This window comes from Myotis nattereri (genome assembly GCF_964212035.1).
Source record: "Myotis nattereri genome assembly, chromosome: 4".
In the NCBI taxonomy this organism is placed as follows: domain Eukaryota; kingdom Metazoa; phylum Chordata; class Mammalia; order Chiroptera; family Vespertilionidae; genus Myotis; species Myotis nattereri.
Window position 1 is genome coordinate 40822038 of NC_138079.1, and position 14241 is coordinate 40836278.

Genomic DNA, 14241 nt, shown 5'->3' on the forward strand with positions numbered 1-14241 from the left:
TCATTGCTTTATGCAATGTCTGCCTATCTAGAAATTTTAGCACATGCAAATGTATTCTTTTGTGGTTTGTATATGGTAAGCCAGTTGTCTCCCCAGGTATGTTGTAATAGTATAATACATCCCAGGTAGATGATTTGTTGGGCCAAACCTAATTAGAAGTACAGTAAGTATCTAATTGGCTCCTGGAGTTAGGAAGAATTATGAATAGAGCATGTATTTGAGCAACAGTGAATACTGTGAAACATTTTCAATGTTTTTCAAAATTTATTTCAAAATTTTCAAGAATTAATTAGACCTATTACTAATTGTGCTACAAAGTTTGCAGGCTTTCTTATTTTTCAGGTGCCTCAGGCCATTCAGCTTATTTCTCTCTTTTTTTTTTAAAGTTTACTATAATTTTATTGTAACCTAATATCAAAGTTACATGAAATATAAAATTAAGCAGAAAATTGAGTTTTGTTTCTTCGATGGTATTCAAGAATCTCAAAAACCTTGAAGTTTGCTATCTTCTACTGTCTTGTTGGAAGGATAAAAAACTTTGAATGAAAATCCACTTCTTGGAAAAGAGCCTGGGTTTATGCAGAGGCATTCAGTATTGGTCAAAGTGAAAGGATCATATTTGTCTGCGATGACAAGTAGATCAGGCAAAGGGTACACTCTCAAAGCATAGTCATATGCCCAGTATACTGGGCAGACATACAGGGGTAGAGGAGTCAGGTGTCCTTGGGATAAGATAGTCTTCACAAAATGATTAGGAATATCCAAATTGCTACTAGGAAAACGGACACAGTTTCTGCACATTTTATTCACTAAGTCTTCACGAAAGACAATAATTTCTTGTGTACAATACTGAATTCTGCAAGGATTAGTAGTAAAAACCGAAAATGGCACTCTTTGCCTGAATTCATTAGTAATGCTTTCAGCAAGTGGTGGCCTTGGTAAGATGGAACCAAATCCAGGATCCTCTGGACCAGGTACAAACACAAAACGACTACTTTGGTGAAATATTGGGATATTCGCATATTATGTCTGCCAAAGTTTTTAGGGAATCTTTCAAAGCTTGAACTTGGTTTTTTCCATAGGGTGCAGATGAAAAATTGCCACACAGAATACAGGAGGTTGGAGGTGCGGGTGAATAACCAGAAAACATGGTGTGAAGTTTTTCCAACACCTCTGCTTGGTCTTTAAAATATCCATCTTTAAAAAGTTTCTCACCCAAAAAGATTCTTTGAAAAATTTATTCCTTTAAAGAGAAGGGAACCATATGAGTGATATCAGGGGGCCGGCTGTCTGCTGGGTCCTGCACTGGTACTGGGTCATTTTATTACCGGAAGCGCTTTGAACTAGTGGCACCCTAACATCGATGAGAATCTGAGACTTGCTGCTCAGTAAACTTAGGGGTGCTGCCTGGTGCACCACTCACAACAGTGTCTGGAAAGTACTAGATGCTCAAAGGTATTAGCTGGAATAACTGGTTAATATGTCACGGTTACACATCTGGTGAGGGGCTAGGCCAGGTTCACACTCGGAGACATGCTAATCATCGTGGTTGCTGGGTTCTTAATCAGTGTCGGGCACAGTGCTAAACATTTTACACAGATTCTCATTTACTCCTTCCAACAGCCCTCTACGGGTGCATACTTAAAATATCCTTATTTTGCAGAGGAATCACTAGTATTGTGCTAGAACTACACTTTGAATCCAGAAAGAATAACCCCTGATGCTGTGGTTTCAGTCACCAAATTGTATTGCCTCTGTCAGTTCCCTGCCATTTGATGATATGGAACGTTACCAACCGGGTATTCTGGAGGAATGAAGTTCTGTGATCAAAACATTGGGGAAACTTCGGGTTAAGAGAAATTAAACTTGGTTCCCTACTTCAGGAATTCTCTGAGCTTTTAGGGTGCTAATACAACTTATGAGTCCTCAAGAGGGGATGTAGAAGGTAGTATTTTCTAAACTTATTTGGCCTCCTTCTCCCCACCCTTCCCCAGGACACTGTTTGCATCTCACTGAGCCAGCATTCTGTGGACGCAGGTTGGGAAATGCTTGCCAAACTCAACATATTCTGCTCTATCATCACCTCCTAACGAGAAATAAGTCCTCAGAAGTCTGCTCCATTCCTGTTAGGTCTTGGAGTCATATATTGATTCTTTTCGTGGTATTATGTGTCTGTATTTTAAGGAAAATAATTAGCATCATTTTCATATTTCATGCCATTTTTTAATACTGAACCAAGTAAGTTTTGTATGAGAGAAGGTTGGGGACCTGAGGATGTCCATTCAGGGATGCAGTGTGGGTTCTCCTGCATCTCTGCTCCCCTGAGCTAGTATGGTGACATTTTTGCAGCAGCCTCTGGGAATGAAAAACGTTTCCTGTGAGAACTTAATGTAGTCCTCCTGACATTTTACCATCTAGTGACACAAAGGGTGACCAATTACACTGTATGTATAAAAATATCTGGTCTTTTTTTTTCTTTTGTAAAATATTGCATATGCTGATTTTCAAAACATTTAGGGAGAGAAATTGACTTGTAACACTTGAAAGTTCATGGAACAGGGCACTGCATTAAAACGGTTTTGTGCAGAAAAAAACACACTTTCTGGGTTCTGGCCAACAGTTCTACTTTCGGGACATTTATTCCATACGGCGCTGTATGATAGAGACCAAGATTTATAGTTGGTGATTTCCTGAATAACAACTGAGATAGCAAATGTCTCCGTGAAACAACTTTCATATGCTCTGCAAGGCACAAAGTAGCATACAAGCATGGATCGTTTGTCTTGGGATTTTCATGAGTTTGGTTTTGTTATCTCTTGTGAGACAAAATGACATTATTTTTCTTTTTGGCCTAAAGCTAAAATTGGAAAAATTTTACCTTTTTCTCCCCTTCATCCTGCTCCCAGCATCCTCGCCCTCCTCCTTCTTCTCCCAGTCTCACTTGGATCAGACCTTGTACTTTCACACATAGAGCTACTTATGGAAACTACCTCAACTCAAAAAAAAAAAAGTGGGGTGGGAGGGCGATGATTGAAGACAAACTGTTTGAATGGTAAAAAGGAAATTTCTTTTACCTCCATTTTGTTTCTCTGGGCCTGGAAAGTGATCCAAATTTTCCCCGCGGAGAGAAGAGAAAACTTGCAATACTAATAGGAAAGTAGCCCCAGGACAGGGGAGGAAGGTGTTCTGCAATGACCATTAAGATGCTCATATGAAATGACTTTGACTTTTGTTTGGGGTTAGACATTACATATCGGTGCTGTGGTTCAGTAGGAGTGATCAATAGAAAGAATAGGGAAGAAGCAGTAAATGCAAGGTCAACAGGAGGACACACGCAGCAAATTCTGGTTTTCATTCCTGTGGATTTTTGGGTCAAATCTGAAGATGGGCTTTTGATGACATATGAAGTCTTTCCAGCGTGATTTTATGTATTCATACTTTATGTACTATCATACATAATTCATAGACATATGGATCATTGGGATAGAATTGAGAGTCTAGAAATATCTTTTCACATTTGCAGTCCATTGATTTTCAACAAGGGTGCCAAGACAATTCAGTGGGATGAAGTATTCTTAACAAGTGGTGCTGTGCTGGGACAACCGGATATTCACATGCAAAAGAGTGAATTTGGACTCTTACCTCTCACCATATACAAAAAATAACTCAAATTGGATAAAGGGCTTAAGCATAACAGTTAACAGATAACAGTAAAGCTCTTAGAAGAAAGCATAGGTAAATATCTGTGAACTTTAGTTATGCAGTGGTTTCTAACTTTGACACCAAAAGTACAAACAACAAAAGAATAGATAAGTGGGACTTTGTCAAATTAAGACTTTTTTGTACCTCAAAAGATACCATCAAGAAAGTGATAAGCCAACACACATAATGGAGAAATTTTCAAATCATATATCTGATAAGGGGCTTTTACATAGAGTATATAAAAACCTCTTATAATCAATTGTAAAAATGCAACCCAACTAAAATGTGAGCAATGGATTTGAATAGACATTTGTCTATAGAAGATATGCAAAAGGACCATAGCACATACAAAGATACTCAGTATCATTAGCCATTAGGGAAATGAAAATCAAAACATCTACTAGAACAGCTATAATTAAAAAAAAAAAAGCTAATTGTTGGCAAGAAGGTAGGGAGATTGGAATCCTCATACACTACTGGTGGGAATATAAAATATTGAAGCTGCTTTGGGAAATAGTCTGGATGTTCCTAAAAAGATCAAACATCCTACTTCTAGGTATATACCCAAGAGAAATGAGAACATATATCCATGCAAAAACTTCTATACTAATGTTTAAGCAATATTATACTAGCCAAAAAGTGGGGAAAACCCATATATTGATAAAATAACTGATAAATGGATAAATAAAATGGAATATCCCTATGTAGTGGAATATTATTCAGCAATAAAAAGGAATGCAGTACTAATACATCCTATACCTTAGATGGACCTTGAAAACATTGTGGTAAGTAAAAGAAGCTAGTCACAAAAGGCCACCTGAGAGAGCAAATGTCTATTTGTGTGATTCCATTTATATGAAATATCCAAAAGGCAATTCATAGAAAGAAAGATTTAGTGGATTGGGGATCTGTGGGTGAACGGGATGTGACTGCGAATGAGTAATGGGTTTCCTTTTGGAGTGATGAAAATGTTCTAAAACTGGGAATAGTGATGGTCTCACAACCCTGTGACTGTGCTAAGAAATCATTGCATTGTACAGCTTAAATGGGTGAGTGTATGGTGTGTGGATTATTTCTTTATAAAACTGTTAATAAACAAAACAAAATCATGTTACATAATTACACTGTCCTTGAATTCCATTATAATTTTAGACTCACGGACTGAACTGAATGCCCAGGGTTTCAAGTGACCCGTCCCAGTACAGTAAGCTGGGGACCACAGAGCCAGACTTCCTGAAATCAGGCCAGGTGTCTCTACACTGTGACTGCTGTCGGAAGCTTGACCCCAACCGACCATAAAAACCACACTTGGAGTTTTTATTGGTTTGTGTTAACAGATGAGCTACTGAGGTTGATGTTGGTAGGAGTTTAATTCTTTCTCATGTAACCTTATTGAGAAGACTCTTTGCAATCCTGTCTCGGTTTGCAGGAGTTCTTGAGGAGGTGCCTATATCTGGATCAGCTTTAAGCTTCCCATATCTAACTACTGCTTGCAACAGCACCCACTGAGGCAGTGCAGGCCATTTACTATTGCAGGGTAGATAGCAAAGAAGTGACAAGGAGGAACTTCTAAAAAAAGAAAATAAGAAACCCCAGGAAATTTACTCAACTCTGAGAGTGACTATACTACCCTCTGACCTTACATTAGAAGAGTGATATCTCCAAACTATGGAACTCCTACTGCTGCTCCGGGAGTAGACTGGAGTGTTTGTTATCACTTTTGTTTTACACGGGGCTGTAGGACTGGACTGGAGGATTCGTTCTTCTGTTTATTGAGTTGTGAGAAGTTAAAAGTTGAAATTGGAGCCCTGCCAGTATGGCTGGTTGAGTGTTGACCCATGAACCAGGAGGTCACTGGTTCAATTCCTGGTCAGGGCATATGCCTGGGTTGCAGGCTCCATCTCCAGTAGGGGGTATACAGGAGGCAGCTGATCAATGATTCTCTCTCACTATTGATGTCTCTATCTATCTCTCCCTCCCCCTTCCTTTCTCTGAAATATATATATTTAAGTTAAAATAGGAGGAGCAGAAGCCCCTGGCATTTTTTTTATATTTGTCAATTACTAGATATGTGGCCTTGGGTTTTTCTGAGCCTCAGATTATCTGTAAATGGTGACCCTAACAATACTTTTTCCTTTTGGGGTGCTCTTAAGGATCAATCCCCATAAAATATTAAATCCCAGTCCTAGCACAAAATAGTACTTAATAAATACTAGTTATCATTGATGATAATAACATCATGTTTTGACTTTCAAGGCAGTGAAAAGGTATCTCCGTTGGTGCCTAAAGTTGAAAAATGCTGCATTTACAAATCCTTGGCCACATCCTAAAGGATTTTAACTGTGATGCTTGAAACATTTTTCTTATGTAGGCAGAATCCTTTATTTAATAACAATTTATTAGGTGCCTGCTGTATGTAACCATGTTGGCAGGCACAAGGGATTATAAAGAAAAAGATGCTTTTTGCCTTGGAGCAGTTCGTACTGTCATTAGCATTAGCAATGGCTATATTCTAAACTAGAGGTGCCCGTGCACAACATTCGTGCACTGGGCGGGGAGGAGGGGGAGCCTCAGCCTGGCCTGTGCCCTTTCACAGTCGGAGAGCCCTCGGGGGATGTCCATCAGTCGAACATCCTTAGTGCTGCTGCGTAGGCAGGAGTGGCTCCTGCCACTGCCACTGTGCTTGCCAGCTGTGAGCCCAGCTTCTGGATGAGCAGTGCTCCTCCTGTGGGAGCGCACTGACCACCAGGGGGCAGCACTTGCGTTGAGCATCTGCCCCCTGGTGGTCAGTGCACATCATAGCGACCAGTCATTCTGCTGTTCGTTCGATTTGCATATTATCCTTTTAATATATAGGCTATAGGATAGGCTGTAGCTAACCTACGTTTTTTGGCGTCATTGGTATTTGAAGCCAACTGCATGTCTATTCTAATATAAACAAAAATAAATGTGATTGTCTTTTTTTTTTTTAACAAGTCCACGTCTAAATCATCATACTTCCGTGTTGTTGGTATTTTAGTTTCCAGCCCCTGGCTTCTAATTAATAACTTATCTCCCCCGAATGCTGCTACCAAGTGTCCATTTACCTGTCCCCCACTCCTCATGCTTGTACCCCAATTACAGGATTGTTATAAAGCAATTGTGTATTGCTGTGTAAAAAGACAATTTCCTAAAATTTTTAAGATAATTGTTTGAAAATACATTGTTAATGCTATAATTTGTAGTGGAGTTAGATTCGAAACTCAGTCTAGTGCAGTGGCTTTTAACTTGGCCAGATTTTTATTTAAAAGGCAACATTATTGATTTCTTAATTGTTTTTAAAATTTTCAAGTCTATGGCAGTTCTTACTTCAGTTTATTTGAAACAAGGCTCCTATAAACCAAACATCCCTTATTTACCTTGTGTATGATACATGAAAGCCAAGTTCGTCATCTCCTTTTACCTGTTCTGCTCTTCCAGTCTCATAGTCTTGCTAGAATGTTAGAGCTGGGGCACCATCCCAGCCTTCTCACTCTCCCCCGCTTTAGCAGAGGAGAAAACTGGACCAGGGCAGTTAGGGAATGCTCGGGAATCACGGTGGACTGAACCGTGATGTAGAGAGCTCCCTTCACACAGGCCCCTTTCCCTGGCTGGTAATGTTTCTCTTCCTTCTACCCCCTTCTCTGAGCTGTCACCAAGTCCTGTTACTGTTTCCCTGAAGTGTTTCTTGGTCTCCTCCCTCCCCGTTTCTTCCTGTCTAATCTCGTCCCCCAGTTTCTCACAGTGGGGAAAGCCTGACAGAGCGCTTTGTCTCTGGGACATCCAGCGCACAAGATTAATTTTCTCTAATTACCCCTGTCAGCATGTCGCCCCTCTGTTCCCGAGCTGCAGGAGCTCTGCTTCCTGTGGCAGCAAATATCAGCACTTCTCTTCCGGTGCCCCCTCCTCCAGGCCCAGCTCCCCTGTAGGTGCCCAGCCTCGTTTCCTTTCTCCTCCTGAACCCCAAAGGCCCCACGTCTTCTCTGGGTTCTCCCCATGAGGCAGCCATGTGTCCTTCATGCCCTTGGTCTGCCCTGCTCCCTGGCTCTGCTGTTCCTCCTGCCTTTCCAAATACTCATTTTTCTAGTCCGAACTGAGATTCCACCATCTTTGTGATGTTTTCCCTACTACTCCAGTGATACCCCCACACCCTATTCCCCAGCTTTTTCCTCTTATGAACCAACACGTAGCACTGAGCATAATTGCCTCTTGTATATGATTCTCGGGTTTTTCCTTGCAGTATTTGATGCTTTTTGAAAGCAGGGCTTATGTTTTTGGTTTTCTCATATGTTCCATGTTTTACAGTGCCTAATAAGTGGTTAGTAAATACTCCTTGCTTATTAGGGGCTCTTTGAGCTTTTAAAAGATGCTGTCCAGAGCTACAGGCAGTTCAGACATGGTACAGGGTCTGCTGCTTGGATCGGGGTCACTTGTTAATATTGCAGAACAGTGCTCCCGTGTCCACCAAAGTTGATAGGATTGGCCGCTGTTGTGTTAATGAGCCTCTGGGGGACTGGCTATATGGTATGGGGCTCACACTAGGAGTTTATGATTTGTTGGTGGATCGGTTGCAGGGAAGTGGGGGCTCCCCCACTGAGAGCCTGTATACCTGCCTCTTGGATATTATAGTAGGGAATATAGTTCCTTGAGCATGGGTAGGAATGGCATTACCCTCATAACTGGCAGATGCTCGGCACACCAGTGTGAAATGGGAACTGGCCTGGCTCCCTCCCACTGTGTGTCCTTGAGCCAGTAATGACTGTGGTGCTCTCTTCTCTGCAGTACTGGCTCAGTGTCCTAAGGTTTAATCTGATCTTGTTCTGAAGTATTTTTTTCAGAGCCCGGTAAATACTGTACCTTTCCAAAAAGGTTATGTAGGAGGTTCCTGGTATTAGAAAAAGGAATGTGTATGTTTTAAAGAAGACCAAGTCCGCTTTCTGAATTGTAATGTTCCTTTCCCTTCCTGTCTGTCCCGGTAGTCATTTCTGGCCTGAGGCAATGGCAGGTTTCGCAGCACCTTGAATTATGCTCTCCCAGAGGCATAACCCCCTCTAAGAATCTCATCTGCAAAAGGCTCGTTAACTGGAATTATTTTTTTCTGTAATGTCAGCAGGACTAATTCCACCCATACAAAATGGTTTGGCCTTTTCCTCCTTTGGTACAAATGAGAATTAGTAAAAACTCAGACTAAAGTGAAGTTGGCAAGCTCTGGCAGGCTGTGAGCTCAGAGCCTCTGGGCTTGGACCCCTTGTTCACCTTGTGCTCTGAGACCCTGCCCCACCCAGGAAGTCCTCTCTTTCTCTTTCCGTCTGTGACACCTACAGCTGTTCCCTTTGTTACTGCCTCCATCACACCCAGGGAGACGCTGCAGCTCTTCACTTTGGAAAGTCGCCCAACTGGAGACACTGTAACGTTTTGTTGTGTTTTTTAATCCCTGTAGGTGGATGGAAGTCTGTTTAGTTGAAGAATTGCCACCAACCACTGAGCTGGAGGAAGGGCTCCGGAACGGAGTTTACCTGGCAAAGTTAGCCAAGTTCTTTGCCCCCAAAATGGTATCGGAGAAAAAGATCTATGACGTGGAACAAACACGCTATAAGGTAACTGACATCTAATTGGTTTTGGTTTCCATCTAAAAGTGAAAGTATTTCTTTCCTTTCCCTTCTTTTAGTGTTTCTTCAAGGATTTTGAGGGAGGCATCCCGTCCTTGGTCTTTGAAGCCTGTTAATAATCATTCCTGAGGCAGCAGCAATTTTAAAAGCAAAGCATTTCTATTTCTGGGCTGAGGCTGAGAGACCTCTGATTTGTGGGGCTCCCCCATCATTCCTTCACGGAGGTCATTTTTATTAGCGCCAGTAAATGTAAAAGGGGGGGGCACTCTACCCCTCCTTTGTTTCACTACCACACAGTTTTATTACTCCCCTTATTCTTATCAAGGAATAGAGTACCCAGCTGGGACTTGAACTTGTGGCCTCAAAGAGTTAGGGCCAGTGTGATAAAATGAGTAGTAATGTTAAATACTCAGGTAGGAATTCCTTTCCACTTGGCATGTAAAACAAAATAAAACTAACCTTTTTGTATGCAACTAGTTTTCAGAATTATTTCATAGCTAATTAGAGACAGCGTGTGGGGGAGAATATAAAACCAAAATAAACACCAATCGTCTATCAATAAAAAAAATTCTGATATTTTAGAGAACATGTCTAAGTATTTACAGATAAAGTAGTATATCTAGGATTTGTTTCAAAATAATTGGAAGGAACTTGGATAGATGATTCAAGACTGGCCATGAGTTCATAATTGTTAAGGTTGGATGATGGGTGCACAGGGATTCATTACACTATTCTGTCTACATTTTTAAAAATTTCTTTATTGATTAAGGTATTACATATGTGTCCTTATTCCCCCATTGCTCCCCACCCCCCCTCACTCATGCCCTCACCCCCCTGTTGTCTGGGTCTATTGGTTAGGCTTATATGCATACATACAAGTCCTTTGGTTGATCTCTCCCCCTTACCCCCACCCTCCCCTACCTTCCCTCTGAGGTTTGATGGTCTGATCAGTGCTTCTCTGTCTCTGGATCTGTTTTTGTTCATCAGTTTATGTTGTTCATTATATTCCATAAATGAGTGAGATCATGTGATATTTCTCTTTCTCTGACTGACTGACTTCACTTAGCATATAATGCTCTCCAGTTCCATCCATGCTGTTGCAAATGGTAAGAATTCCTTCTTTTTTACCGCAGCGTAGTATTCCATTGTATAGATGTACCACAGTTTTTTAATCCACTCATCTGCTGATGGGCACTTAGGCTGATTCCAAATCTTAGCTATGGTGAATTGTGCCACTATGAACATAGGGGTGCATATATCCTTTCCGATTGTTGTTTCTGGTTACTTGGCATATATATTCCTAGAAGTGGAATCACTGGGTCAAATGGGAGTTCCATTTTTAGTTTTTTGAGGACTCTCCATACTGTTCTCCACAGTGGCTGCACCAGTCTGCATTCCCACCAGCAGTGCACAAGGGTTCCATTTTCTCTGCATTCTCGCCAGCACTTGTCATTTGTTGATTTGTTGATGATAGCCATTCTGACAGGTGTGAGATGGTACTGCATTGTTGTTTTGATTTGCATCTCTCCGATAATTAGTGATTTTGAGCATGTTTTCATACATCTCTTGGCCTTCCTTGTGTCTTCTTTTGAAAAGTATCTATTTAGGCCCGTTGCCCATTTTTTGATTGGGTTGTTTATCTTCCTTTTGTTAAGTTGTATGAGTTCCCTGTAAATGTTGGGGATTAAACCCTTATCGGTGATAACATTTGCAGATATGTTCTCCCATGCAGTGGGCTTTCTTGTCATTTTGTTGATGGTTTCTTTTGCTGTGCAAAAGCTTTTTATTTTGATGTAGTCCCATTTGTTTTCTCTTTAGTTTCCATTGCCCTAGGAGCAGTATCAGTGAAGAAATTGCTTCGGCATATGTCTGAGATTTTGCTGCCTGTGGATTCTTCTAGTATTTTTATGGTTTCCCGTCTTGTGTTTAAGTCCTTTATCCATTTTGAGTTTATTTTTGTGTATGGTGTAAGTTGGTGGTCTAGTTTCATTTTTTTGCATGTATCTGTCCAATTTCCCCAACACCATTTATTGAAGAGACTGTCTTGACTCCATTGTATGTTCGTTCCTCCTTTGTCGAGTATTAATTGAGCATAGTGGTTTGGGTCGATTTCTGGGTTCTCTATTCTATTCCATTGATCTATATGTCTGTTCTGGTGCCAGTATCAGGGTGTTTTGCGAACAGTGGCTTTGTAATACAGCTTGATATCTGGTATTGAGATCCCACCTACTTTGATCTTCTTTCTCAGGATTGCTGCAGCTATTCGAGGTCTCTTTTTATTCCAGATGAATTTTTGGAAATTTTGTTCTAGGTCTGTGAAATATGCCATTGGTATTTTAATGGGGAGTGCATTGAATCTATAGATTGCTTTGGGTAGTATGGACATTTTAATGATGTTGATTCTACCAATTCATGAACACAGTATGTTCTTCCATCTGTTTATGTCTTATGCTATCTCTTTTTTCAGTGTCCTGTAGTTTTCCGTGTACAGGTCTTTTACCTCCTTAGTTAAGTTTATTCCTAGGTATCTTTTTTTTTTTTTGGTGCAATGGTAAATGGGATTGCTTTTTTAGTCTCTCTTTCTGTAAGTTCACTATTGGTGTATAGAAATACCATAGATTTCTTGGCGTTAATTTTGTATCCTGCTACATTGCTGAATTCATTTATTAAGTCTGATAATTTTTTGATGGAGTCCTTAGGGTTTTCTATGTTCAGTATCATGTAATCTGCGAATAAGGACAGTTTTACTTCTTCTTTTCCAGTTTGGATGCCTTTTATATCTTGTCTAATCGCAATGGCTAGTACTTCCAGTACTATGTCGAACAGGAGTGGTGAGAGTGGGCATCCCTGTCTTGTTCCTGTTCTTAGGGGAAATGGTTTTAGTTTTTGCCCATTGAGTATGATGTTGGCTGGGGGTTTGTCATATATGGCTTTTATTATGTTGAGGTATGATCCTTCTATTCCCACCTTACTGAGAGTTTTTATCAAGAAAGGGTGTTGGATTTTGTCAAATGCTTTTTCTGCAGCAATTGATATGACGTTTATATGTGATTTTTATCTCTCAATTTGTTTATGTGATATATCACGTTTATTAATTTGCAGATATTGTACCAGCCTTGCATCCCTGGGATAAATCCTACTTGGTCATGGTGTATGATCTTTCTGATGTACTACTGGATCCGATTTGCTAGAATTTTGTAGAGGATTTTGGCATCTGTGTTTATGAGGGATATTGGCCTGTAATTCTCTTTCATTGTGTTGTCTTTAGCTGGTTTTGGTATTAGGGTGATGCTGGCTTCATAGAATGAGCTTGGAAGTGTTCCTCCCTCTGAATTTTTTGGAATAGTCCAAGGAGGATAGGTTTTAGTTCTTCCTTGAATGTTTGGTAAAACTCCCCTGTGAAGCTGTCTGGCCCTGGGCTTTTGTTTGCTGGAAGCTTTTTTGATAACTGCTTCAATTTCTTCCATGGTTATCAGCTTATTGAGATTTTTAGATTCTTCCTGATTGAGTTTTGGAAGGTTGTATTTTTCTTATGCTTGAAATTTTCCATTGTAACGTGAAGGAGGAAAAAGTAAATGCCGCCCTAAAAGACCCCTTCATGAGATGTGTCTTCAAAAGGTATGATGTTTCTCTTGGACTATGTGGTCTCTTGTCCACTTCAGATCAGGGTTTCTAAACTGTTTTTGAAATTTGATTCTTTATTTTCTTAATAAGTCCTTTCTGTCAGTATCTTTATTTGAAGGTTTTCAGGTATCCTTAAAAGTTATTTCTCTTACAGTTGCAAGGACAACATTAAATATAGTTGAAAATGGAATGAGTTCCCATTTATTGCATGATTCATAGTACCCTTCAGTTGTTATTGAGACAAAATTTATTTTTAAAATATGTACAGTGAATTGAATTCAGAGGAAATGTTTGAATAACCATGTAGACTAACAGTAGACAAGATGAATTGACAGATTTTTTTGGACAAGTCTGTTTTCATGGTCTAGTCTAAAAGATAAGTCTTAGTTTATTAAGTCATGTGTCTCACTCCAGAGTTTTCAGCCCTTTATAGCCTTCACAAGATTTTAATGAAATGGTGACTTAGCCAGCCAAAATTAAAGTTGTTTTTTTATAATTTTGAAAAATATTTTTAGAAGTTCATAAAAGCACATAAAAATTATTCATATAACCCCATCACAGAATAAATTAATGTTTGTCCACATTTTAGAGTATGATTTTTCTTTTTTTCCTTGCTTCTACAATGGTTATTACCAAGATCCAGGCCTATTAGTATTAACAGCCATGTAGAGTTCATGACAGAGTTAAGGTGTAGTTGGGCTTGTCTCCGGCCCTCCCTGAAAGGGGACGGTGGGTATTTTGTTTTGACATTATGGATGGTGAGAGTCAGGGAAGAAAGACAGACCTTCAGTGGAGGTGAGCCCCAGAGCAGGGAGTAGGCTAGTTCTTCCTCCTCCTGTCACATCAAACACCGTGAGTATAGGTGTCTCTTTTCAGTTCAGTTGTGGATACCTTCCTGGCAACTTAAACAGGTCCTGTGTCCTGCTGTCCTTAGAGATCCTACTATTTGAATAAGTAGCTACTTGTCTCTGGGATGGAGATGAGAAATATATCCAACCTTTCGTTACAAAAGAAAATACCTGTGGAGCCTCGGCAGGTGAGTCATCCCTAAGTTGAACATGGTGAGAGAGGAAGGTGCTGGGTTTTGCCATCCTCCACCCAACCAGGCCCCTGGAAGGCTGGGGTGCCCAGAAGAAGAGAAGCTAGGAGAGGGGCAGGCGGAAAGGAAGAAGCAGAAAGGGGGGGTTGATGCCAGCTGTGATGTGGGAGAAAGCATAGGGACAGATGGAAACGACTCCTCTGTTAAGTCGTAGGAGAAAAGAGGTGTTTCTCTTTTTCCTTTCCTTAA

General features: G+C 40.4%; 1 protein-coding gene and 1 pseudogene across 2 annotated transcripts in view; one reads left to right on the forward strand and one right to left on the reverse strand.

Moving 5' to 3' along the window:
- IQGAP2 (IQ motif containing GTPase activating protein 2) overlaps positions 1-14241 on the forward strand; it is a 268671-nt gene that overhangs the window by 122839 nt on the left and 131591 nt on the right. The window contains exon 3 of the mRNA XM_081088634.1: positions 9161-9317. Within this exon, the coding sequence (XP_080944760.1) occupies positions 9161-9317 (157 nt within the window). The remainder of the gene's footprint in view (positions 1-9160; positions 9318-14241) is intronic.
- On the reverse strand, positions 484-7134 carry LOC308518054 (DNA polymerase epsilon subunit 2-like; annotated as a pseudogene). The gene is made up of 2 exons: positions 7101-7134; positions 484-1197 (listed from the first exon to the last, which is right to left on the reverse strand). The product of its transcript is annotated as a DNA polymerase epsilon subunit 2-like (transcript).